This window comes from Pteropus medius, unplaced genomic scaffold, assembly GCF_902729225.1.
Source record: "Pteropus medius unplaced genomic scaffold, Ma_sr-lr_union100, whole genome shotgun sequence".
NCBI lineage: Eukaryota > Metazoa > Chordata > Mammalia > Chiroptera > Pteropodidae > Pteropus > Pteropus medius.
Window position 1 is genome coordinate 112,235 of NW_024349796.1, and position 27,511 is coordinate 139,745.

General features: G+C 38.2%; 1 protein-coding gene across 1 annotated transcript in view; it reads left to right on the forward strand.

Moving 5' to 3' along the window:
• FMN2 (formin 2) overlaps positions 1–27,511 on the forward strand; it is a 325,489-nt gene that overhangs the window by 103,143 nt on the left and 194,835 nt on the right. The window contains exon 10 of the mRNA XM_039883627.1: positions 9,730–9,817. Coding sequence (XP_039739561.1) covers positions 9,730–9,817 — 88 coding nt within the window. The remainder of the gene's footprint in view (positions 1–9,729; positions 9,818–27,511) is intronic.

The window sequence follows — 27,511 nt, forward strand, 5'->3', positions numbered from 1 at the left end:
GAATGGAATTTTTGAAGAAAGGAAAATGCTAAACATGCAGTTCCTGAAAATGGTGCCATGAGAAAGAAGACAATTTTTTTGTAAAGACTGAAAATCACATATGAAGCTTTTATTCTCTAAAAATGAGCACCATAAATTAGATCACTGACAAGTCACTATTTATTTCTTTTACTTCCAAACTCTAGGAGGTCTTTGGGAAATCCACCAGTCGCTTAGTCAGTATGTCATTTCCAAGAATAGATTGGAGACTTACAAAAAAGCTGGAAATGTGTTCCTCCATGGGGTAGGGTCGAATGCAGTTTTCACCTTGTATCTTCACAGTGCTGAAAGCACCGTGGTACTCAGTAGATAGAGCCAGAAATGAAGTTTGGTGTCTGTGAAAGAGCCAGAAGGTAACAGCTTGCTAATGGCTAAAGGGCAGGAGGAGAAGCAGCAGAACCCTGAGTAGGCCACAAACCGAATAACCGTTCACTGAATAATTAAAAGCTTATTATGCACTTTTGTTCAATAAACTTATTCTAAGCAGTCAATCATTTCCTGAATATTTACTTTCTTCCTAATAACACTTTTAATCTAAATTTATCACTGGCATTTTGTTGTTATAATTCTAAAGGAAGGAAAAACTATTTTGGTTTTTGTTTATTTTCATATTTTCACTGAAATTGAGTAATACATAAGGTAGACTATTCAGACAGGGGTTTCAGTCTAAGGTTTGCTTTTTAGCTAACAGTTTAAAAATAAATGCATTCTCCTTATGTTTTATCTGTTTTGAATTGTATATGATAACACAGAATATTGAGGAACAGTGTTTGAAAGGACTTGGCAGAAGTGTGCTGTTCATTTTGAAGGTTACAGGTGGTGCAGGAGAGTTGCTCAGACTGCCTGAGTCACGTTCTGCCCTGCCACTTAATAGGTGTGTAACCTTGAGCAAGTCACTTTAGCTCTAAAATGGAGACAGTGATAATCTCTACCTACCATATTGGGTTTTTGCAGTGATTATTATGAGAAACCATTGTATGAAGCCCGTCATTATGTGCCAAGTAGTGTTCTTGCAATACATAGTTACCATAAGATGGCAATAAATGTGATAATACTCACAATAAGAGGCTTTTATTCATTTGGAGTTGTCAGTACCCTTATTATTTTATCTGTATTGTCTCTAATGTTTGTGATAGTTAACGTCACCCATCGAGATAACACTGAAATATGAAGCAAGAGGCCAATGTCCATATTCTGTAGACACAATTACTATCTAAATATTTTTAGCAATGTTATGAAACGTTTAGATGTTGTACTCACAATTTAATGGTTTTCCAATAATTTACTTCTTAGCCTGTAAGAGTTCCCAGTGGATTTAAATGCTAAAAACATAATGTTAAAGTTGAAGATGGTGCAGATATCTAACACCAGATTTTTAGAAGGAATTTAGAAGAGAATACCACTCAACAGACTTGCATACTGTCAGACGGATGAAACATTGTTTTCTGATTGCCAAGACATTTGAAATGGTGAAGGGCCAAATTACATCTTGCACATATTCTACATGACAAAATTGCCAAACTGACAAAAGGTTATGTGCAAAGAATATACAAGAGAAGATTGTTTTGTTTTAAATTCAAGGAGTTTAAACAGTTCCGTTTCTTCTGTGCTTACAAAGTGGAGAAAGATGGGGATTTATAATAGTCGATTTTAATTATAAAAATATTTATTTTAAGAGCTTAGTGGTATTTCAACTTTTTATTCTGTTACTGTAATATTTTTTAAAAAAATGAAATGTGAAATTTGGAAATGCAAACTATTAGAATAAAATTTTGATTAAAATATAACCTAATGCCCATTTTTAAATCAGTTTGTTTAGGATCACTTTATACTTTTTTATTGGCTTGGGCCGTCAGGATCATCCTAAGTGCTTCAGAGTCATCTAAGAAAAGAAACATTGATATAATAAGTAAGGAATTGAATTTCTAATTCTTTTAAATGTATCCCTTTAAATAAAAATATCAAAAAGCCCAAGATTTCCCCTCGGTTTTTTGTTAGTGGATTCTTGTGCTGTATTTGGTGCCCTCTTATGTCAGGGATGCTGTAAGGCGCACGCGTGCGTGACTCACGGGGCCTGCCGCAGGACAAGCGGGTGAACTTTGAAGTCAGGCAGAGCCGAGCAGAAGTTCCACCCTCTGCCTTGTTGTTGTGGGTCTTACGGCAACTTTCTATCCTTGGCGTTGCTTTCTTCTGTGAATCAGTACATCATGGTGGTTATTTTGGCAGATATGATTTGAGTACTTTATAAGTATTAAGCTATTAGGATGTTTAATTACTTCATTCAACTCGAATTTATTTAGGATTGGCCTCTGGCTCTGCGCCTTTTCTTTAATAGCTACAAAGGCACAGGAGAGAATCGCCAAGCCGTTGTCTGGGTAAGTGAGGCTGGTCTTGTGGGCAGACATCACTCTATTTGAGAGCACCTTTCTCTAAACAAGGTACAGCACTTATTTCTTAGAGCCCACCAAGCCAATTTTATGTAATAAACATTTCCTTTTTTTAAATGATGTGGTTTGTGTGTGATTGATTTCTGATGTAATAATGATATATAATGGTATATTGAATGAGAAAAGATGATAGAGGAAGGTATTATCAGAAAACAGGGGAGAGCTAGATGGATAGCAGTTCTTATTGAGTGAGATGTCCCACAGACTTGACTTGAACTTACCTGAAGTTCATGCTTCTCATTAGTTGAAACAGCCTGATATGTGGAACCAGGAGACCATCATAATGATCTTGGACTAAATGAGAATAAAAGCCGGAACCAAAATATGGTGCCAGGAAAGGCTGAAACAGTTAAACCATTCAGTCAAGGGATGACACTCAGATTTTATTAGAACCAAAAGATGTAGCTTTTTAAACTGAAGTCTAAAATTTGTATTAAGACAATCATGTGGGAGAGATTGACAGACCGGGAGAGTATACACAGGCTCTTCTTGGTAAGCTTACCGAATGCCCCATCTGTAAGTCTCCTTCTAAGGCTGATTCAGACTCAAAAGCAGGTCTGGTAAAGCAGGAGGCTCCCACCTACGCTGAGAGGGTGGTGGGTCATTGGAGACCAAATTAAGAAGCAGGCAAACCTTTTTAGAATAGACTGTGCTTCATTTTCAAGGTTGATTTCTGGATTCTTAATCAGAGATATCAAATATCTCACCAGTTAACTACCCGCTTTATTTCCCAGATGGTGCTGAGGCGGCCCCAGTAGATAGGATTGTCTGGTGCCAACCCGACAGTCTGGAGGTAGCACTCTAGCATGGCAGTGTCAATGCCGCCTGTGGTCTGCAGTGCCTTGGAGTGCTGCTGGGTGCCGGTGATGCTCGCCACCCTGCCCTGAGGCTTAACTTTGATTGGAATAGGAGAAGGTAGTAGTGTGAATGAGGATGCAGTCCACCTCTCTCGTGTGGGTAGGCTAAAAAAAAAAAACATCCTCTTGCTCTGCAAAATCTCATGCAGGCATTCTTTGCTTCTGAGTGTGGACTACTTAAGATTTAGGATTCCTGTTTTCATGAAATAGTATCAGGCCGTACCAGGAAGTCTGTTGGTTCTGGATTCTCATTGGGTCAAAAATCTAGAGATGACCATATCTTTCCAAAATGAAAAAAAAAATCCAAATCAAAGTTGTGGGATGACCCATAGTATGTCTAAGGATTCTTAGAAAACCAGTACTTTGTAAATTTGCTAGGGGCTAGGAGTTAGCCAATGTGTGGGTTGTTCTCTCTTCATTCTAGAGTTTACCAAACTTTATTTGGTTTATTCCTTATCACTTTCTATTATTGCTTGTCTTCCTCTCATTGGAATAACCTCAGTGCTTTAACTGCTTTATAAAATATAACTGCTGGTTATTGGCTTACTAAATTAACACTAACATCTGGCATTTGCAGTATGTCTTATACTTTAAAATATTCATATTACACGATTGTCCTGAATTATGGGGATATTTCATATGAATTATTAACTATATTCTACAGATAGAGAAATTGAGATCCATTGGCTAAAGAACATGCTATAGTTACATAGGTGCTAATTTAGCCAATAACATGGGCTGAACTACAGATCTCTTCCTTCTACACAGGGACATCATTGGAAATTCTAAGTCTGGGAATTATACCCTCTCTGTATCCTTTTCCATTCTTGAGCTTCTTATTTAGTTTGGTTTCACCATTTCATATTTGCTCATATGGTTAGTTCCTTTCTCATTAGAGTGTTCTTGGCTGCCTTTTGCATCTATTTCTTGTTGAGTGCATTGTGTGCTACTTGATATACTGCTTTGTGTTCTGATAACAATGTGAGAAACAGCAATTTTTAATTCTATAATTCTGCTTTGGAATTTACCTCTATCTAATCTCTATAGTTGACTTTTATCTTTCTTTACTCAGAGAAGAATTTGCCTTATGGGATCTGGCCACTTACCCCTCTAATCTAATATTCAGTTTTTAGCAAGGCTGTGCCAAGCCATTTTAGAGGAAAGCAATGTGCTCTTCGTGACCAGGAATTAGGAAACAAAACCCGACCAGGAATTAGGAAGCAAAACCCATGTTATGATTCTGCATTTAGACCACGAGCATGTTATTTAGTTTCTTTCTTTACTGCATGATTTTACTAGATTGTATGAAACTACAAGAAACTTCAAGTTACTTGCTTATTAGGTATTTAATGTGGAGCTCTTTGATACATCAGCTTAATTATCTAGTATTCCATGTGACATAAATAAAATATATACTTTTTAAAAAAAATTCTGAATTAACGAACACCATTGTGGACCGATTAAATAATTATTTAAATGTGGTTTTGGTTACTGACATAATAAATATAGTTCACATCAGTTTTCTACTATGTCTTGATATGACTCTGAGGCAAGTTATATAAATTCTTTTAGTGAGGAGGAATGAGTCCAAGGTTTCCATAGCGATGGCTGGGGCGGTGGTATCCCTGACTGAGATAGAGTTGGTTGGACAGACGATGATGAGTTTGTCTCTTCAGTCTTTTGTGCATTTACCCCAATGTCTAGCAGAATGCCTGTGCTTAGTGGATGTGTTAGTTAAAATATTGGTTTGGCTGCCTCCACTATGATTTACATAAAATGGAAAGTGAATTTCCTCTTTCATGGAAACGTCTGAGTGGGTGAGCACCCACACGGAAGAGTGGCTCTGTTCCACTAGGTCATCCAGGGACCATTTCCTAGCTCTTGTTTCAGTGCTGCCAGAGTATAGTGTGGCTTAGGACAGCTCACTTCCATGGTTTTGCCTTTGAGCCCAAGAGGAAGAAAGAGGAAGTGGGAAGCACTTTTTGAGTGCTGTGCGTTGTTGCTGCCTACTTTCCATTGTCTCTAACTTGGTCTCATGGCTATACCCAGGTATAAAGTAGGCTGTGAAAAATGTTATATTAGTGGACTAACCATATACCCAGGTATAGCTCAGAAATTATGTTGCTAAAAAGATGAACAGAGAAGACGTGGTACATATGTACAATGGAATGTTACTCAGCCATATGAAAAGATAAAATGCTGCCATTTGCTACAACATGAATGGATCTTGAGATTATCATGCTAAGTGAAATGAATCAGACAGAAAAAGTTGAGAACCATATGATTTTGCTCATATGTGAGATATAAAACTGAAAGCAACAGATGAACAAGACTTTGTGGTATAAGTTCTTAAACATGAGACCATCTACAGGGTCCCTTATTTTGTGCTTAGAATTTGATCATGTAGAGTCGAAGAGGGAAGGAAGGTCTCCAAACAGAAGTACCCAGGAGGTAAAGACTCAGATCAGTGGCTCAGGACTGTGAGCTATCCGTACAACAAATATGTGAGCCCTTTCAAAAGACGGTGTATGTGCTTATTGGACTATAGAGAAAAGCAATTTAAATAAAAGCTGGAGAGGGTGCTTATAGGTTAGGTGGTAGGAAGTAGAAGAGAGAATCCAGGGGAATAATTGGAAAAGTAACCATCTAAAGACAATGAAAAATATTTCATCCATTTCTCTTCCTGCCTCAGGAAGAGAAATGGATGAAATGATATTGTAGAAAGGATAAAAAGTTAGAGAGGACAATGTAAAAAAAGATGTAGAGGCCAAAGAATGTGTATGAGGAGAGAGAACTGAATGTAGAACAGGACGGAAAATTTTAGCTAAGATTTATAGCTTGCCATTAGGCTCCAGAGTGTCAGATTAAATGGACAATCTACAGAGGGAATCTGGTCTGTTACAAACGGAAATTGTTTAGGAGGCATTTTAATAGAGGTTTTATTCTCTTCCATGGCCTAATATTGCACCTGTTCAAAGCAGATGTGTCATTGGTCATGTAGGATGCCAGAGAAGAGGATATATATGAAGAAATCATTTGCAACCACTGGAAAAATACTCTGAACTAATGAGAGTTTGAATTTCTTAGGAAATTACATGGGAAGAAATAAAGATAATCAATTCTTTCATTAAATTAAACTCAGTAATGAAAAGTGGACAGAAATTTCATTTTTAAGAAAACATTTAAAATGCTTTTCTAAGTATTTAACTTCCTATAGTTATTATTATTGTAATGAGTACACTGTTTGCTAGGCATATTGCTAAGAGTGTCAAGAGCATTATCATGTTGAATATTCACGACAGCTTTTTGAAGTTGATGCTGCTGTTATATTTTTTAGATGAGGAAACTGAGGCTTTAGGAGTTGAGGATAGCTTTTCCAGAAAGCCCCACCCAGACCTAGGAATCAGAATCTGCATTTTAAAAAGATCCCAGATAATTTATGTGCACATTAACATTTGAGAAATACTGCTTTATTTTCGAGTCCTTGCTCATAATCCCCACACGGTACCACCTCCTGGGGGAGTTTAAGGTAAAAACTTATTAATACAATTAACTGATTCTGATTTGAATTTAGATCATTGAAAATAAACCTTGTTTCCTGATTATATGTTTTAATTTTGTGGATTTCAAATTGGTTAGTTCTGCTTTTTCATTTTTCAGCTAAGGGTTCTGAGGTCATCTTGTAAGAGTCAGCTCTTGCCCCCACCCCGTTGCATTTGTAGTCACTGGGTTCTAAGAAGATTCTAGTTTGATAGCTTCAGGTTCTTATTATTTAGTGTGTTTAAAAAAGGATGAATACCGACTGTGGTTCCTAGTGTAAAGGTTGAGTTACTCCAGGAGCTGTGGAGTCCATCCTTTCAGACACCTGTCCTCTCCTGTATGCGTGCCTTCTGGAATGTGATGTATAGTTATATCCGTAGGCATTTATACGTAAAATACAGTTTGTAATCAAGTTCATTTGAATTATAAATCAAGTTTCAGGTATGAACTGTGAAGCGGTCTGTGACTTTTTAAATGAAATTCACTAATTATATTACTTTTCAAAAAAAAAAAAGAGTAACCCTTACACGAGTGACACATGTTTAAAAAGCGAGGAAGTGACACACAAACATTGGCACTTTAAGAGATGGCATTTGGAAATCAGCTTGGAGAATGGATAGGAAAAGATGAGACTGATTAGTGATTCTAGAATCACTTGGAAGGCTTTTAAAAATGCAGATTGATGCTTACTACATCCAAACATTCTGATTAGTATGTTTGTGATGGGGCCCAAGATTTTGCGTTTTTGGTAAGTTCTCAGGTGATAGTGATGCCTGCTGGTCCAGGGAACACATTTTAATAACCACTGGATCACATTTTGGAAGACTAGTTAGAAATTTTTTGCATTGACTTATGTAAGACATAATACAGAGGTAAAAGCTGACAAGAGAGTTGAGGAAGAAAGACGAATTTCAAAGATAGACTGGAATTACAGTTGACAGGACTAGTTTACAGAACGGAGTAGGCAGGTGAAAGAGAGGTAAGAATCTCAACGTCTAAATTTGGTAGGTAAATGGAAAATGGTGGTGCCATTACCTCAATATATGGAATAAAAGAGAAGAAGCTGGGTAGATTTTGGGGGTAGAACTGATGACAGGTTTGGGTTTAGACATGTCAAATGACTTATGGGGTAATTAAGGAGAAATATCTGTTAGGAAGGTAGGATGTTAGGGAGCTGAAGATCAGTTAAAAGAATACTTTTCCAAGTGCAAGCATGTTTGTCTATAGAAGGGGAAATTACAGATCATAAAGTGAAGAGAATAAAGCAATGAGAATAGAACTCTGGAATATGCTAATTTTTAAGGTGAAATGAGAGTAATTCACCTTGGAAAAGCCCGAGAAGGCCTCGTAGGAGCCCCAGGGTAGAGTTTCTCTAAGATTTGAGCAACCCGTCAGCACGGCGGGAAGGTCAAATGACACATGGATTCAAATGTGCCCTTTGCATTTAGGAATCAGAAAATGATAGGGACGTAATTAAAGCAGTTTTGTTAGGGTTGCACAGAGGGGGCCCAGACTGCACTGATCTGAAGTTAGAAAGTGTTTTTAGGACAAAATACATGTCTTCTGTTTTTCTCATACTAAGTTTCTATTTTTCACCTCTGAAGAGGATAACACCATTGATAGAAATACTTGGCATATGAATTCATTCTTATTCAAGTTCTAAGGTGTTTTTTGGTAGCTGAAATTTAATAAAATGTTTAAAGAGCAAATTAAGAATCAAAATCTATATGTTGTCTTTTTCTTTTGAGGAAGCACTGCCACTTATGGGGTATTTTCCCTTTCCACAGAAGGCTTTCAGAAGTGACTGGAAATTTTTGTGGTTTGTTTTTCTGAAAGTCATTTGTATTATTCTCTACTCCCATCCCACTAGGGAACCAAAAATGCTGTTATTGCTATTAAGAAGACTGTTTGACTCTGTGAATTTGTGTGACAGCTGGGCACAATTATTTTATTAGTTTCCTGATTGACCCAACTTAAACCAAAAAGAAAGACAAGGTCAACATATGTGACAGCTGTCGGGGCAGCTGTCACTTCTGATAATTTGACTGTAACCTTTTTTCTTTTTCTCCAGTGTTTTTCTAAGCAGATTTATAACGAAATGCTGATGATAAATAGAAATTACTTCCTTCCCAAGCGGGTTCTATCAGTGGTACGTTAGGGTCTGGAAAACATAGTTTAAATGTGTTTGTTTGATAGCAGTATGGCCACCTCTGTTTCAGGAAAACTCGTGGGGTCGCTTGACTGTTCAGGACGCTTCGGAAAGCCAGATTTGAGATTGAGCTGATACGGCCCTTTGGGTTGGACGCTCACATCCCTCTATTAATTAGTTGGAGTGTGCACTGAATACAGAATGAGAGGGATTGCCAGTAAAATAGCAAGCTTTCTAAAAGGCCTAGATCAAAGCACATTTTCTATTTTGTGGTCAGACCCATCTGAACTACTACATTCTCTGTGTATGTGCTTTATTTTGCCCTTCACTTGTCGACAAGTGTTTCAAGACTCCACATTAAAAAAGGAACACTTTTTAAATCTCAGGCTGCGAATTATCAAATGTGTAATTGTTACTTTACAGAGGTCAAACTAATTTCCTAAACTATTAGAAATTTTCCCTGTTGACAGATCAGGCTCTTAAAATACTGGTAAATAGCATGACTTATCAGGGCTGATAGTGAATACTAGAGGAAGGATGGTACATTTTGAAGATGATAAAAAATCCAAAAGCTCTTTCAAATAATTTTTGAATACTTTAATGCCTTTATTTGTTCTTCATTTAGGATTAAAAATAACATTATTAAGTATATTGTTGGAATTCAAATTAATACTTCCTCCTTTTCTTTCTTGGGCAGGTTGTCAAGTTATTAAGCAACAAAAGGTCACAAGCAGTTGGGATATTAATGTCCAGCCTTCATTTAGATATGAAAGACATACAACATGGTAAGTATAAAAATAAAAATTCAATCTCTAAATATTGAAATTTGGGCTGAAGGATATGATGTTTGGTGGTAAAATTATTTCAAACTTAGAGTTTCTGTGTATGATGATGTTAGTACGTTTCCTGTGTTACCAACTTTCTCCCATGTCTGTTACTAGAAGATTTACCATTAATGTGGCTTTTCTGTTATTTCTATATCTTGCTAAGAGCCTGATTCTCGTGTGATATATTTAGTCTGCATTAATAAATACTCAAATTTTTTATTCGTAAGTAGTATTATTCCTACTGTGCTCTGTAACTAGCTAGACTGTATCTGAGGTATTTAATTCCAGATGCCATGGTCACAGAGTGACTGATAAACAGTAGCGAGAGGTGCATAGCGGGATGTGCCTCAACCACTGAAAATACCTGAAAAAGAGAGTCCACGGGAGAGAAATCTATGTTGAGACTTGAGTCTCAAGTGTCGGATAAGCTTACATAGAGAAGAGGAAGTAAACCTAAAATTTTCTAATAAGAATTACAAGGAAGCTTGTTTTGCTTGTTGCTGTTTTAAGAATGTCCTTATGATTAAAGATGTCAGATAGAAGTCCGGATTGCCATATTAAGTAATGAAATGAAAACTCAAAATTGTTCAATAGGCCGAATGATCATTTGTCTTAGATGTCTTTAAAACACTGGGCAGGTGATGGGGCATGGACTCCCAGTCCTCCTGTTCCAAGATACTGTGAGATGCTTAAAGAATCACTAAAGCATATTTACCATGTGTAACTTTTTAGGATGGAAAAATTGGTCCCTTTTCTTTTAGTAATTTGGGACCACTATAGTATAAACCTCTGAGCTTTTTTACACATAGAAGGATTGAATTAATTTTTGCTAATAACCTTCAAAGATAGTTTCCAAGTGTTCTTGCTCACTTATATTATTGTTGGTGATCCAGACACATGGAAGCAATAACATAGTGACCTTTTGTTATTTCTTTTATGTTGTTGTTTTAACTTATATCTTTAATTGGGCTTATAAAATATTTTTTATGTTTGGATTTAGGGTGATTTTTAACATTTTCTAAGTGGCTTTAGTGTCAATATTTTAATGCTTGAATTCTACCCTGCAATTGACAGTCATTCCTATGCCATATCCTCTTATCACATTTATGCGGAGAGATGTTGCCCAAAGGTGAACAGAGGAATTAAATTTATATTCAGAATGTCCCTTAAGCTGTCCGGAGCCTTAGAACAGATTTAAAGCAGATTGAATTATCTACTGGAATGCCAGTTTACCTATTAAAGAAATGTGGTTTCAAGTATAGCACAGACCTTATAAATCGTGAAAACATTTAACTGTCTTTCTAGCTTATTACCCTTTTGTGAATGTGGATTCTATTTGTTAGGCTTCACATATTGTGTGGAAGAATTCATAAACAGCACAAGCTTGGTATGCCCTGTCAATTGATGAGTAACTCTTAATCACAATTTAAGTTTTTATTAAACTGTTTTGATGGTGATGAGACTTCCTTAGCTAAAGCATCGGGGGTAGTAGTCATGGAACAGGACGCTGAGCCCGGCGCCAAGTACTTGGCGTTTCTAAAGCTGGCAGATATAGCCTAGTCAAATCATAGAATGAAATCTGAAAATAATGATATGGTCCTTTCCTTCGGTCAAATATTCAGCCCAGGCTGAGTTAATAATGAGAACCTTATGAACAAAGGAGGCCGCCTGACATCTGTGTCTGTGGTAAAGCCAACGAGAGTTCATTGAAAAATTTGCTAGCTTAACATGCAGTGCTAACAATAACATAGTATGAATGTCACTAGTTGAAGGGTCACACAGAATTATGCATAAACTTTATCCTATTAGGATGTGTAGCTTGCTTGAGTCACTTTGAAACCCTGAACATGGTTTTCTAAAAAATGGCCACCTTAAAAGTCTGAAGAAGCAAGCAGTGTGTCTTCCAGTGAAAAAAGTCTTGTTCTGCCTCAGTATGTTGTCTGGAACCATGATTTACTTATGTGAAACACTTGTGGCCTCTAGAATAAACTCGACTTCTATCAGGATATGCCTCCACTGAGAAATCCACAGAAGCATAAACATCATTGTTTATGGATGTAGAAGCAGCCACACAATTTATCCAGACCTCCAATGTCATCTTACAGAAGAGCACTTTTAGTGGTCAAGTTTATTTCTCAAGGTCACATAGCTCTGTAATGGACCGGACCAGAATTGCACCCAGCCCTTTTCGCTAACCGGTCCTGTTCTGTTCATTCTGATGTGCTACTTCTCCAAGATTGTGCTTTTCCTACTGGTTAACCAGCATCGGTATCTCTAAAACAAGGCATATATAATATTGCAAAAAAAAAAAAAAAAAGGCAGGAATTATTGTCTCTGTTTCTCTTCTTTCCTGTTAACACTAGAAGAACTTAGAGTTGAATTTACATTGTAACACTTGTATTTTAAAGTGCCCCATTGGAGTGATTAGTGTGAAAGTTTGAGTTATAGTTGCCAAAGGTGTAATTTCGGCCTTGCCGTCATGTCCACTGAGTGGGTACCGCATCACGCTCAGACTCGCAGGCGAACACAGGTTACTTCCCACGATAGCACCATAGAGTCCAGGGTCACTGATGGCGGAAGGGGAGAGGGGATCAGTTTCTTGATTAAGTTTACTAATGGGGCAAATGTAAGTGAGGCAGCCTCAAATAATTAATGTGTGTGTGTGTGTGTGTGTGTGTGTGTGTGTATCAGAGGTTACAGTGAACGACGATGCTGCTTGAATGTGGTCATGAATGTGCCTGGTAACTTCTAAATTATCACGCAGATTATAACAATTTTTCGGTGGGAAGGGTGAAACTGTGGTGTGCCACCTCTGAAAAATCCCACTCCAATTGTTAAGAACAATTTCCAGTCTAGAATGAAGGAGGTGCCTTTCAGAGAGGGTTTGCCCTAATTTGTGCTAAAGCTTGGGGACACTGTGAAGTTTAAGGTTGCCTTATATGAAGCTCGAGTGTTCGATTCAGGCACTGCTCACTGCTCATCTACCCCCTGAGTTTGTTTCCTGCGTGAGTAGCCCTCTGAGTCCCAGTTTATTGTTGGGGGAGGGGCGAGGTGTCCAGAATCTGTACTGTGGGTGGGCCCAGAGCTTTAATATTTGCCCCCCACACTTCCAGCCTCACGAAGCTGTCAGTAGAAAGTTCAGATTTGTTAGGATGGGCAGATACTCCAGGGACTGAAGCAGTTTCTGACGTAGCTCATTTTTCTCCAGTTTTTCTTGTTTAGCATGGTAGTTACTATCCTGCCAGTTCCTTGATGCCTTTAAGATATTTTATAAGTATATTTTATCCAACATTTTAAACTGTTCTCAGTGCGGGGATTGATTCCAGTCATCTAGCCTGTTATTCTCGGATTGGCCAGCCCAGAGTATGGGTGGCCTGGGTTCTGCTGTTCCTTCACGTGTGTCTTGTCTAAAGCCACCTGGTATTGTGGGCCCATGGACAATGAATGCTAAGTTACGTTCTTGTTGAAATTTCTGGCTGTTTAAACATGATTTACCAAAATCATATGTTTTGAAATTAAACGATATAATTATGTAAACACCTAATATTCCATCAGAAATATAGTTGATACAGCTAATAAAATTGCGGTTATTTTTATTCTTTTATCTCTAAACCTAATGATTGTTTTTTCACTTTTTATTTTAAAAACGTGGTGAAGGGGATCTTCCAAGGACAATAACAAGCTTTCAGATGTAGACCAGAAAGTCCAGTGAAGTTTGTTCATTGGGACTCCTCTTTGGCATCTGCATCCACTTGCTGTTCTCTTGATCTGTCACTAACCTCCCTCAAAGGGGCTCAGAGCTAGAAGCCTCATCCTTATTCCTCATCCATAATTGTGTAGGAAGAAATCACCTAAATTCACAGGTACTTAAAAAGAGAATTGCTTTTGGCAAACAAGATTCATATTCTAATATCTTTCATAATGAAATCTTTTTATTAGCATCTGGAGAGATGGAAATAAACACTGATTTGAATCCCCCGCAACTGTAGTTACTGATTGTTGTGTAACATGGTCCAGAAAGAGGGAGTGAATTTCCATTCCTGTGGAGAGATGAGGCTTTGGATGAAGCAGCCAGGGGCTTTGCCCCTCAGCAGGACGGGAAGGTGCTGCTGTCCCTGTGATGCTCAGCTGGGTGCTCTCTGCGGTGTGTTAACTGATTTCAGAACGAGGATCTGCGCTACCTAATGAAATGAGAATGTGCACCATATGCAAACACAACCGGCATACGCGCATAATACTTTTGGGGCTGCCTGTTGTTTTGTTTTTAGAGTTATTAAAACATTGGAAAATATAAATTTAACAAATTTCATTTCTTGCTTTATGTATCATTTCATACAAATCCCTTAGTTTCTTATTGATTCTATTACTTAGAGAAATGAAATGGGTTTTTTCATATCTGTGAATTAAATGAGGAAGACCATTTAAAAAAAATGATTAATTAATGGTGTTACTTGTTTTTGTTTGAACCAAACAAACATAAACAATATTTTTATAGAAAAAGCAGTCTAGGCTAAGCCTGAACTAAAGCAGGTCATGAATACCTGTAAAAAGCCTGTGATGCTTAGGACCTGGGACTTTCTGTGTCTCTTTTCTCGGTTATCAATTGCTCAGAGTGTTGCAGGATGCTGAGACAGAGAGCCGGGACAGGATAGAGCTGGGACTCCAAGGCTATAAAGCAGGAAGCAGCATATATTGGCTTTATTGGTGCCGGCACCAGCCCAGTGGACTCAAATCCAAAGCCTGAGCCCCGATCGCAGTGGGGCTTCCCTTTTATATACATCCTACTTGCATATTCTTTCTATATGAGGAAAGTGTATTTTGATTGGTTGGCGGGCTATAAGGGGAGTGACCGACCAGGGCCCATGGTCTGTGCCAAGTCAGCTGTGACACTGAAAAGTCCCTTACCTATTATGGGAAGGGAAGCGAACAACTTTCAACTGTTACAGGAAACAGTTAGCTCGATCTCTGCTACCACAACATTATATAGGGAAATACAAAATGTCAGCTTAGTACAGTCCTTGGGGATGCTATGCTCACTTTCATTGTGTATTCATTCTCTAAGTGTATTTTTTTCTTCCTTGTGTCTCTCTAGTATCTTCGCATCCCTGGTTTCCCTCTACTTCCAGTCTAGCAGTCTAGCAAACAATTAAGAATATGCGTTCTGGGGCCAAGATGCTTGGATTTTGTTACAGACTAAATGCGTCCCCTTCCCAAATTCATATGTCCTTGTCCTGACCCCCAATGCCATGACATCAAGAGCTGGGTTTCGATGAGGTCATAAGGGTGGGGACCTGTGATGGGATTAGCGTCCTTATAAGAGGAAGAAAGACCAGAGCTCTCTGCAGACCCGGAGGGGAGCCCTTACTAGCCCCAGCCTCCAGACCTGTGGGAACTAAGTTCCTGTTTAAACCCCCTGGTCTGTGATATTTTGTTATGGCGACCCAAGCCAAAGCAGATTTGAACCCCAGCTCTGCCACCGGTTAGCTGAGTAAACCTGGACAAATCTCTTCATATTCTTCGGTTTCCTCATTAGTAGAAAGAGCTGTTAAATGAATTATTTTCTGTAAACAGGTGTACATGCACACACACACACACAAACAAATAACATGTCATACTAAGTACCCAGTCAATATTTGTTGTCCTCTCCTTCCTGCATTCTTTAGGAAACAAGCTGCATTTGTAGTCTTTGGAGGTGTTTGAAACTCAGAGCTTGGGCGCCCAGTGAGGAGGAGAGAGCACTTGAAGATTTTCTTCTTCGTTTCATTACTTTGAACAGGTTCCACAAGAAGCCTTTGACATGTGACAGTGGAAGCAGTAAAATGCAGAAGCTCTTCCTTCTGATGGAGTTTGAGAGTGAGATGAAAGGGAGAAATGCGAGTTTATGTTCAGAGAGACCGTATCTGAGGCAGATTTGATTGTCCTGGATCTTGGGTTTTCTTTCAATGTTACCGAAATGCTGAGTTAGTGCTCGGCTGTGCCCATTTCTGTTTTCTGAATGGTGACAAATATGCGAGTTATTTATATCGGCATCTCTTAGAAGTTGAGCCTTGTTGCATCTTTGGACCATGCTTTATCTGCAAGGAGAGCGATTTGTTTCGGAAACTTGAAAGGCTGGGATCTCTTGTAATTGTGTGGTTTCTTAATCATTGTGCTGTGGGAGTCAGTCACATTCCACATTTGTCACTGTTGGCCCTGGGTGGCATGTGACAGTAGGGTGGAAAGGGGCTTGGCTTTATTGGTGAAATGCATCTTAATGAGGGACATGAGTAGAATCTAAGTAGAGACATGGACAGACGCTTCCATTTATTGCTTTGAAGATATTTTCCTGATGTTAAACTAGTTTCTAGCTATGAGTGTAAAACATAAGAATACTTCTTTAAAAATCCTGAAACACCCTTTCTAAACTGTGGGAACTTTTAAGGATGTTTTATGGTAACTCTCTCTCCAGGTACTTTGTTAGCCCGCACGTGAAACGGTTCTTTTACCCTGTTGGGCTGCTGCTGAATAATGTTTTTCTGATGAAATTTTCTACCAAACAAGTTGTAGATTATAAACTCCAGGTCTTTTTCATAGAGTTTCTGGTTTCATTCTTGGAGACACAAGCTTTTTCACTTGCCTATCAATTGCCATAAAAACATTTATCCATAATCATTTATTTATTTTTTTAATAGTCTCAAAAATTGAGTTTAGTGTGGGCAATGTTTTTTTTCCCAAGTAGATTTCCCAGTGTCTGGTTTCTTTATGAAACTCAAGTTTACAAGGCTCACTTAGAAATCGCCTCATGTCCTTTTTTTTTTTTTTACCGTTAAGTGTTCTCTTTACATGGGATGTAGAATTTTAAGACCTGTTTATTATATTTATTGAGACATTAAAAATGTAGTAAATGGTGTTGGGAGGGTTCGCCAATGGTATTCATTGAGATGTAAAGTCACTTAGAATTAGAAATTTGAGAACAAAGTGGGCTCCATCCAGTGAGCTGTGTGACCTTTTTGTCATTTGCTGCCTTGTCATGGAGAAAAGTGCATGTGAGATAGGTACGCTTTCATTAAAACGTACTTTCAGTAATCTAATATCAGAATATGCTTTAATTTAAAATATGAATTCATTACTTAGAGTTTCTTATAAAAAGAAAGACCTCATACATCATTTTAAGTCACACATATATTATTAAATCAAGGTAAAATGGAGTATTATAAGTTTCTCATTACAGATTCAGCAAAAAACCTGTGTTAAACTTAGCTTATGTTTTTATGACATTGTTCCACAATTAGACTTTTTGATTATACTTTTATGGGAAGGAGAAACATAATACCTGAGGTTGTTCTAAAGCTTTGGGGGTATTTTTTTTCCTTCAGTGCATTTACCGTCTGAATTATGTGTCAAGTATTTGTTTGTGTGTTTATTTTGGCTGTCTCCCCCTCACTCCCCCAGCAGAAGGGTAAGCTCTGTGAAGCCTGTGACAGCTCCTTGCAGCTCAGCACAGGGTGCTTCCTCCTGTGATGCTGGATCTGTCATTAGGTGACTGTTAAAGGAATAGCCCAAAACCACATGGGGCGTGTGTGGAGGCGGAGTTCAAATATGAACACTCAGTGTAAGCTTGTAATAACCACACCACTGTGTGTTAAAGGTATGGTTTTTGTGGAAATATTCCTGTCACATAATCCTTGAGAGGGATGAAAGTTTGGACTGTCATTTTGGGGAAAGGGAAAGCGCCCCAAAAAAAGTCATGTTTGTATTTCAAAATTGATTCCTTTAGAGTTCTATGTGAGATGTTTTGAAGATGAGAAGAGGAAGAAATGATTAGCACTTTCTACTTTTCTTGATAGAGCCACCTGTGTCCTGTTCCTGCCAGTACATTCTGGAGATGCGATCACAGTTATTCCCCATAAGCCCAGTGTGCTGAGAAATCAGACGAAATGGCTACAACACCAGAGTGGTGTGATTGCGTGTTATCCCTGAGCGTGGCTGAGGGAGTGAAGTTTCATGCTGACCGTCTGGCATCTTTCTTCGTGGTCAGACGTGAACACGCGATCTGCACTTCCCTCATAGCACTTTTTAGCCAAACACGTCTGAATATGTAGTAAAATTAACCATTTTCATGAAATTATTATATACACATGATTTAGAAACCAAATAGTACAGAAAAGCTTATGATGAAAAACCATATTCCTAATTTCCTGTATGAACTTTGTTATTTCTGTGATAGGTTGTAAAGCATGGTTTTCTCCTGTTTGAGCCACTAGAATAATAACAGCTTTATTTAAGGAAATAGTGGAATTTAGGAGGTGGCTTCTCTCTCAGTGCTCTCGATATTATCAAGTCCTTATGAATTAAGGTGTCAGAGAATTTCTCAATTGAGCGTGACATTTAAATATATTATCTGCAAGGTTCCTTTTAATTCTCAGATTTCATCATTCTAAATTTAAGGTTATATAATTGCTGATAATAATAATAATAATAATAATAATAATAATAACAATAATAATAATAAAACAACAACAATAATAATAGCCCACACATAAAGTTGCTAGTATAGGGCCTGCAGTAACTCTATGAGGTAGTTGATGTTATTATCCTCATGTTAAGGATGAAAAAACCGAGGCTAGAGTAGCAAAAGGAAGTTGACCAGCAAGTGGTAGGACCATGGTTTAAACACAGATGGGTTGGAGCTAGAGTGCGCTCTGTACTTCCTGAGCATTGTAAATGTCACTGATCATATCGGTGACTTAAGCTGGCAAAAATGGTGCATAAGTTTTTTTTATCTCTGGTTCATAATTAGTAACCATTCTACTGGTTAGTGGTTATAGTTGCTGTTCATAGCGCTCTCTACTGTTTTGCTAGAGTTCACATTCACTCTGTGTAGAGAGGGTCGGGGGTCAAGACACAGAGAGAGAAAAAGACTCCTGTAAAAGAGGTTATCTGATGGATGCTGGAGGATTTACTTTAAAATTCCTTCTATCATCACTCCCTAATCCTGTCTGCTGTCAGTTCTGTGGTTCAGGTGATGCTTAGATGTGCTTTGCCAGAGAAAGCTGCAGAGTGGAGGGTGTCTCTCTGTGTCCCAGGTCTGTACCAATTAGAGGGAAAAGGGAGAGAATGAATTCAAAGACTGTAATCACCTTAGTAACACGTGGTTCTGGGAGTGGGGAAATGTATCAAGGTGGCCGATTGTACTGTTCTAACCACTAGGCCCTGTTTTTCCACAAAGAAAGATGTCAGCATTGACATCAATATTGGGGGATCATCATTCATTCTTACCATCTTCTTTTGTTCCTTTCTTTCTTCCAATATTTAATAACTCAGATTTATTCACTCAGATATTTACTGAGTACCAACTTTGTGCAGAGTTCCATTCCTGGTACTGGGAAGCAGAAACCAAACCAGAAGAGACAGAAAAATCCATGCCACGTGGAGCTTACATTCCAGTAGGGGAGTTAAAAAAAAAAAAAATGCAAAATGTATGGTATGTCAAATGGTGATAAGTGCCATGGAGGAAATAAACCAAAACAGGGAGTGGAAATACAGAGCACAGAGAGGCGAGGGAGGCGTCAGTAAGAAAGTGGCATCTGAAGGGTGTGAGAAAAGGGCTCCTGGAAATACCGGAGGGAAGAGCATGCTAGGGAGGAGGAGCAGTCACGTGCAAGGGTCCTGAGGTAAAAATGTGGCTCAGTAAAGTTATGGCAAGTCGCTGAGTGTGTCTGGGGAGAGTGAGCAAGGGGCAGGGAAGTTGGGAAGGCATTTGGCCAAGGCCTGGTAGCCTTTATCGAGACTTTGCCTTTTACTCTGAGGAAGATGGAATGCTATTAGAGGCCCTTGGCAGAGGAATGATGGTCTGATTTATGTCTTCAAAGAATTAGACTGCCGTTTCAATGCCGTTCTATTATGTCCTTCTGCCTTTTTTAAAAAAATTAATAAATAGAAAATAGCAATGTGTTTCATGAAGATTGCTTTACATTTTTGAAAATCTCTTTATGGTCTGTGTTAATAGAAGACAGCTAGAGTCTTGTATCTGCTTCTGCATTCATTCTGTTGTTCTATGTTGTTTTGACATGAATGTGTGAAGAAAATCTGGCTTCTCGCAGAAATGTAGCCGAAACGGGAGAAGTACTTTAATGGTCTTTTCAGAATATGATGGATATTATTCTTAATACTATGCCCAAAAGCAACAATGATAGTGTCCTAGTGGTTAGTTGTAATGTGGAATTTGAAAGCCACCTCAATAAACTTTTCCTACTATATAACATTAAAAATAAAAAAGATTACATCTCACTCAACATGAAGTACCTGGATATGGTAACGTTACCTTATTTAACTGAGTTAAGACTTTTGAATTATTTAGATATTTGGTAAAAAAAAAAAAGAAATTTAGGAATATTGAGTTTATTTCAATGAAACTTAACAGGCTCTGCTATTTTTTTGAAATGGAAATGTTTAAGTAGTTCTGAAGCTGCACACTTTGTATTTTTGACATTATTTATTTATTTCTAAATATAATTTACTCATTAGTGGTCTTTCGTCCCTAATTTCTGTTTCAATACATGTTTATTAATGTTCGTTGGTCAGCGCCCACTTTTGAAGTTTAGTTTACAGCTCCATGAACAGTCGTGGGCACTCCGGGCCTCACTGCCGCAGAGTGGCATGGGCTGGCCTCTGAAGGTCAGTCGTCCTTTTCTCGGCCATCGTCTCGGGAATGAAATATTCCTATAATCTGCTGCATGTAGCGAAAGGCCTGGGTGTCACAAAGAAATGACATCAGTTTTCTAGCATCTGCGAGGCTCTCGAGTTGTAATTTCAGAATACTTAGTGAAAGGCTTAAAGTGCTGAAATACTATGTAGTCTAAGGAGTTAACTTTTAGTCTCAACCTTTAACTCTTTAATTCTGTACTAGAAGGAACTCTGGGACAGATCGACTGCTCTTAGGGGTAGCCTGGCAAGTGAAGATGAGTGTACTCACTCTCTCCTCAGCTAGAAAGAGAAGAATGAGAAGGGGACGAGATATTCTTTGGGAAGTCTCGTAAGAGGAGACCGCTTCTTCCCAAACAATGAGGATCATGATTTCAACCAAGACTAAAATTTAAGTGCTTTGGCAAAGTATTTTAGCCACCAACAGCCATTCAGATAGACTCTGTACACCTTAAAAGAAAAGAACAAACACAAATACAAAGGAGTTCTTTACGTGTGGGAATTGTGAAATTTGAAGTAATGTGTGTGTTTTTTTTTTTTAACCGTCAAAATTTTCACAAGATTATTTATGTACAGGAGCGGCTAAGAAAAAGACAGCAAAATTTTATGATGACGGAGGGTTTCTGGTGAGTCGAAGTGGTAGATGTGGGAGTGTGGAGAATGTTCTTAAATTTTAGTTCAGTTCTTTGGATAGAATATTTAAGAAACATTTATTATTTATAGAGCACCTTCAGTTTGAACCGTAATTTTTATTTACTTGTAGGCAGGGGGAAAGATGATTCTTGGAACTTGTGTTATATGATGGAGCAAATCCGTAGTGACAGCTCTTGGTACCCAGGGTAGGTCAGACCTCTCCTCTCACGAGGGCTTCCATCTGAAGCTTTTCTGAATGGTGTCGCCCATCTTTTGCCAGGGAAAAAGGATGTCTGGAAGCTCTGACAATGAAAATGATCTTCTTTAATTAAAAAACAAAAAATGTAAGTTATGAGAAGGATGAGTGTTTCTTGTGTAATTAAATAAAAATGCATGGTGCATTGCAGTTGCAGAAGTGCTGAAAGTCAGTGGGCATTTAATGAAGGAGGAAGAGGGGGTTGGGAGAAGCAAAATCGGTAGTGTCTTGTGTCAAGATAACACAGAGCAGTGGGTGGTAGTTCCTGAACTATACAGAAGGGGTATGAGGGACAGGACAGTGGAGAGAAGAAAGAAAATCCTCCAATCGTGGGCTTTCCATTCACCAGATAGCTATCCAAATTTAATTCAAGCTCAAAAAATATGAGTGGATGAATTGGAATAGAAGCCATTCCATCTTATATTTGAAAAGCTTGTATTTGATCTAGAATTAACTTTTATTCATTAAAACGTTGTCAGAGAAATCCGAACGTTTGAAACTCCTCCTCGTGTTTAACTAATCCCTCATTCCTCTGGACAGTGAAACATATATTCTTTAATTTTTCATATTTTCAAGTATTTCAGAAAAGCAGTCATGAGGCACAAGTTAGTCAAAGCTATCTCTATAATACAATGAAAAGAATTCCCATAACATATCAAGTTTTGGTATATAAGGTCCAATCTTAGTCATATGTTACAAGTTACAGCCAAGTTTTCCTCATTTTTGATGCATTTTTAATTTTCAATGACATAACTTCTTTGTTTCTTCCCCTACCTCAACACGTCTGCCAATATATAAACACAGAACATATTGATGTATAACTTACTGAAGAAGCTATTTAAATGCTTGTTTAGGTGAAATATTTTTAAAAGGGAATTTAAAAACATAATTATTTTATCATTGTGTTTGTGTTTGTAAGTTCAAGCTTTCCGCTTTGGGTTTCTTTAAAGTCAGACAAGTTCGTATAGAATTACACTGAAAAGTATGATTATTAGCTATATGAAAGTTATTTTGGCATAAGGCATTTTAAATTTCTCAGAGATTCTGTGCTTATGAAGCAGTATATGTGCTTGCATTAACAATAAAATTTAACACTGTTGCCTTTTCAGAGCACGAAACAGTGGTAAACGTGACCCTCCAAGCGAGGGCACTGTCTTTCTGGCCTCCACTTCACAAAAGCAGATGTGTTTCCCTAAGCGAGAAGGTGAAGGCCTTCATGCCCAATAAAGGACATTGTGCAGGGCTGGTTTACAGAAAACATTCAACAGACAGTGGATGTTTTACACAAAGTACAGTACGTTGTTTGAAATGATTTGGTCATCTATACACTATGCTTAAAATAAACACGATCTGGGAATATGCCAGTTCTTTTTTTCTACCTCCTTTGTTCCACACCCTAGATTTTGTCACCTGCCAAAGTCAAATAAACCTTATCTAAACAGTTGAGATAAGCCCTGAGTCTTACCGGTATGGTCAAATCAGCAAAGCTTTCCAAAAACAGAAATGAAATACAATATCGCCAGATTAAACAGTCTACAGTACAATCATGTTTGCATTTAAAGATTTTATTCCAAAAGGATTGCAGTGTTGGTATCCATTTTTTTCCCCTGCCTAGACAAGAAGGCGACATACTGACTTTCAAACTAAACGCACAGTTCTCTAACAATTTAACTTGTACAGAGCTTATAAACAAGGCCCATAGGTGTATGAAGCCTACTGACTTAATCACTAACTTATGTTAACCTTGTATAAGCAAGTACACTTGAGATGCACCAGTCACTGGTGTGTCCGGTATCAGATTCATTTCTGTCCAGCAGGAAGGCCTTTCTTTCTGTAGCTAAGTACAAAATCTATAGAATCGTGGCATTTCGTTGTCTCTGTCTACCTTAGAACAAAACCCTACCAGGTTAAACTGCCTGAAAAGAGGAGATAGTATAAATTAGTATCACTTCTAAATTATAGGATACTATAAAAACGAGGTTACTTTCCTTTTGGGGGCATACAGCGTTTTAATAGTTTGCTAATAAAGTTTAAACTCTGCAGGGTTAGGAAGTGAGTCTGTAGGTTTACCACCGTAGCCCCAGGGCTGAGAAGAGTGCCAGGTGCAGGGTTAGAATTCTATGAATGTTTGTTCAATGAGTGAATGAATGATGTGTTCAGGAAGATACTGTTTTCTTCATGGATGAATACAAATGTTTTATAATGATTGCATCAATTGCTGATACTTAAAAGCATGTTTCAGAAGTGAATATATCTTGACAAACGGTTCCCTTTCAACATCACACTGTTTAATTGGCAAATTTTAATTTATATGTAATGGATAAATGTCATTCCATCACGAGGTGTCCTTTTTAAAAAAGAATTACCTCTCAAGTACTACTGACATCTGCACATTTCTTGACCATAGCGTAATTTATACACTACCTGATGATTTGAAAATCACCCATTTCCCGCTGTTAAGTACTTTAGCTCAGCCTCTAGTACAGCTGGGGGTTATCCAGTTGGATATAGATGTGCGATTCTGATGTGCTGTCTGTCATACTTTTAAGGCCCAAATAATCATGTGATATACACTTTCTTATTTTCTAATTGAAATTTTGTTTTATAAAAGTAATTATATCTACAAAAGTATATATGATATTTAGACATTTAGAGAAAACTAAGAACCTTCCATTTTTGAGTGCCTGCTGTGGCGACTAGTGAAGGACTTACCTGTAACCCTGACAATAATCTTCGAAGGAGATATTAACATTAGTATGCCCATTTCACATGTGAATAAACACTCAGCTTACGGGGTCTCTCCCAGAGACACACACTACATAGTCACAGATCCATGTTTTAAATTCAGGTCTGTGTAAATCCAGAGCAGGAGGTTTAAAGTTTCAAGTAATTTTGGAGGACGACAAGACTTTTGAGTTATTATTTGGGTAAATTAAAACTTCTCAATAAATATGTGAATATATAAACTGAGAGTTTGAATGAGGAGAGCAATAGTAAAGTTTGCAAGTCTTATGAATATAAGGAACAGAATGCCGCTATTTTAATTTGGAATTACAAAATGCTATTGGTGTATTTGTCATTTAATTTATTACGATCTTTAGACAATCCAGAATTACTCGAACTGTTGTTCAAGAACTTGTGTGTTTCCCTTGTATGTTAAAAGTGTGTAGCACCGTGTCTTCCGACAAATTTCGCACAGCGTGGGCGTTCCTGTGCTGCGAGCGTCTATGACAAGCCCGCATGCCCAGGTGCTCAGGCACGCTTGATGGCAGGCTGTGTAAGGATAGCAAACATCGCGTTTCCTTTCATCCTATCAAGTGTGAAATGTTCAGATGAATGTGGTACCAAGTATCTTCCTCTTCCTGAGAAATGTAAGTTTTAATAAATTCCTGGCTCTGTTAGGTTAAGCCAAGCAAAACCAAACAAAATTTTAAAAATTGCTTGACTGCATCTTTAAGAAATTTTTGTTAACACGTTTTGACAGTTTTTAAAGTGACTTCCCAGGTGTGCACGTTCCCAGGCTGGGATTAACTCATTAGTATTTTCTGACGAGTTAATAGAATGCTGTGTACGTTTCTTGACTCCATTGTCATCCAGTTGCACAGTGACAGGTACTGAGCAAAGGTTTCTATGCTTTACTGAGTTTCGAATAAAAATTTAGAGATAATATTCTAGGCATTTCTAACAAACTGTTTTTAAACTTTTTTTTCTTTCTTTCTTTTTCCTTTTTGTATCTTCCTGGCAAGACAGTTAGGCAGTACTAGAAACTCCTGTAAGTAAAAGCTGACAACTTGTATCCACTACAGACAGTAGGTGTGAAGGAGGAAAAGGAGGTGTCTTTCTCTAGAAATACCTTTCTTTTACTCTTTATGTCTCCGTTCGTTCCTTCATTATCATGTAACAGTTATGCTAACGTGGCACTGTTTACAGTGGATATCTATATCTATATCGTTGCCCTAGCCAGTGTTTGGTGTTTGCTTTCTCAGGCTTTGCTGCCTTCAGGGGTTTATAGGACCGGCAATGCAAATTCGTGACTTGTAGAGTCTCTTTCATAGGGTAAGCCATTATGGCTTCTCTCTAAAGGTTCAATCTTGACTTTTGTTTTTTTTCCCTATGATCTTTTTTTGGTTTTTAACTATATGTAGAACACTCTGACGTGAGCTGATGATATCTAAGACAAGATTTCTGCTACCAGGTTTTTAAAAATCTTGGAGGGATAGAGCACATATTTATATACAAAAGAAGGACTATCTGAAAGATGGCTGTATTTATGTTAAAGGATGGAATCAAGAGGTCAGCAAGGTCTGACCTCCGTGAGCCATGGCAGGTGTTTGGGTAGTCAGGGGGTGTTTCAGAGATTGCATAGGCTGGAACTTGAAACTGTTTGTCCCCATCATCTACACTCTTCAGCCTGTCCTTCATTGTAGGTGACCATGGGAAACTATTGTGGCTAGTGAGACATAAGTAGAAGTCTGCTAAGAATTCATAATTAATAATCATTGCAGTACCTTCTTGTTGCTTTCCTTTTTTCTTCTTTTACCGAATGTGAATGTGAATGTGATGGATGGAGCTGCGGCAGCTTTTTTTTTTTTTCCCCACATGAGGAAAAGACATTTAAAGACCACTAATTTTTTTGGCACTAACCTTTTTTCAGTCCCTGAATTAATGCCAACCTATCTCAATTTCGTTTGTCATTATTTCTCAGATATCATTTTTACAGCTGAAAACAATTTTTAACCAATACAAATATATTTAACCCTTTTGCCGTATTATCAAGTGGCTAATTGTCAAGAATTGATTTATATTTCAAATATACTCATCTCTATTACTAAAGGACTGACATCACTCCCCACTTTAGCCTAAAATGAGCCAACCTTTTAAGCAGGGGGAGGACTAAGTTATAAACAAGCATGAATGAATAACATTTCCCCCCTCACTTAGTCCCTGTAACCTTCATTTTACTTTCTAATAAATGCAAGATTTTGGCATTTAGTTCTTATTTATCTTTAATTCTACCAGGATATAGATATTCTTTATAATGTTGAGTATTCCTCAACATTATATTGTTTAGTTTTTTTTAAGCAGAGACAACCACAAATTTAGCTGGGTACAAAGAGAGGAATATTTCTGTTATTAAATAAAGGTTTACAAGAGAAAATAGGCTGAAAAAGTTTCCAAGTTATGGTCTCTCCTCTAGCATCAGAGTCCTTGAATTTTTTCAGAGCCCGCTTCGGGGAGTGGGCAAGAGCGCGAGTGAGCCCTGCGAACATCAGGATGACGTGACAGGCTCCTGCTGGGCCGAGCCTGCGCGGGCGCTGTCTGTCTGGCAGAAGCGTGGTCAGAGGCAGTGTGTGGCTCTGGCATTTTTGCTGCCAAACTCACTGAATTCCATTCTCAGGAAAACGGATCTTTTCCCCCTAGAACTTCTATTATTGGGATGTTGGCCTGAATTAGCCTAATTTTCTTAACTTTTTCTTCTTTCTTTTATTTTTGATCTACTTTTAGAAATTATCTCACATTTATTTTCCATATAGTCTATTGGATTGAGTTATTTTCTTTCTATCGCCATGTTTTTGTGTTTGAAGACCATTTTTGCAGGGATCCAGGAAGTAGCTGGCGTGTCTGGGAACAGGGTGGTGGCAGCGGTGAGTGAGGTGAAGCTGTGTTCTGCGTGTGTGTGGAATGTGGCACCAGCAGCATGTTACACGTGGGGTGTGAGAGAAAGAAGAGAGTTAGGGCGGCCCGTGTGTGCGTCTGTCTGGTAGGTGGAGTCTCCCTGTGCGACAGGGGAGAGTATGGACCGAGTGAGTCTACCTGTTAGAGTTCCAGGTGTGCACGCTGGGAGGGCTGCTCTACAAGATGGGGGTTCAGGAAGGAGGTTTAGGCTGGAGACGAAACTGTGGGAGGATTTCACACCCACCCTGAGACTGGATCAGATCAACAAGGGTATGAGTATAGGCAGAGGTGAGAAGAAGTATAAGGATCGAACTCTAGAACCTTCCAAAAATAAGAGTCTGAGGAGAGAAGGAGCCTAAGAAGTAGGAAGTGTTACAAGTTGGAGGAAAAGGGAGAGAGAGAGA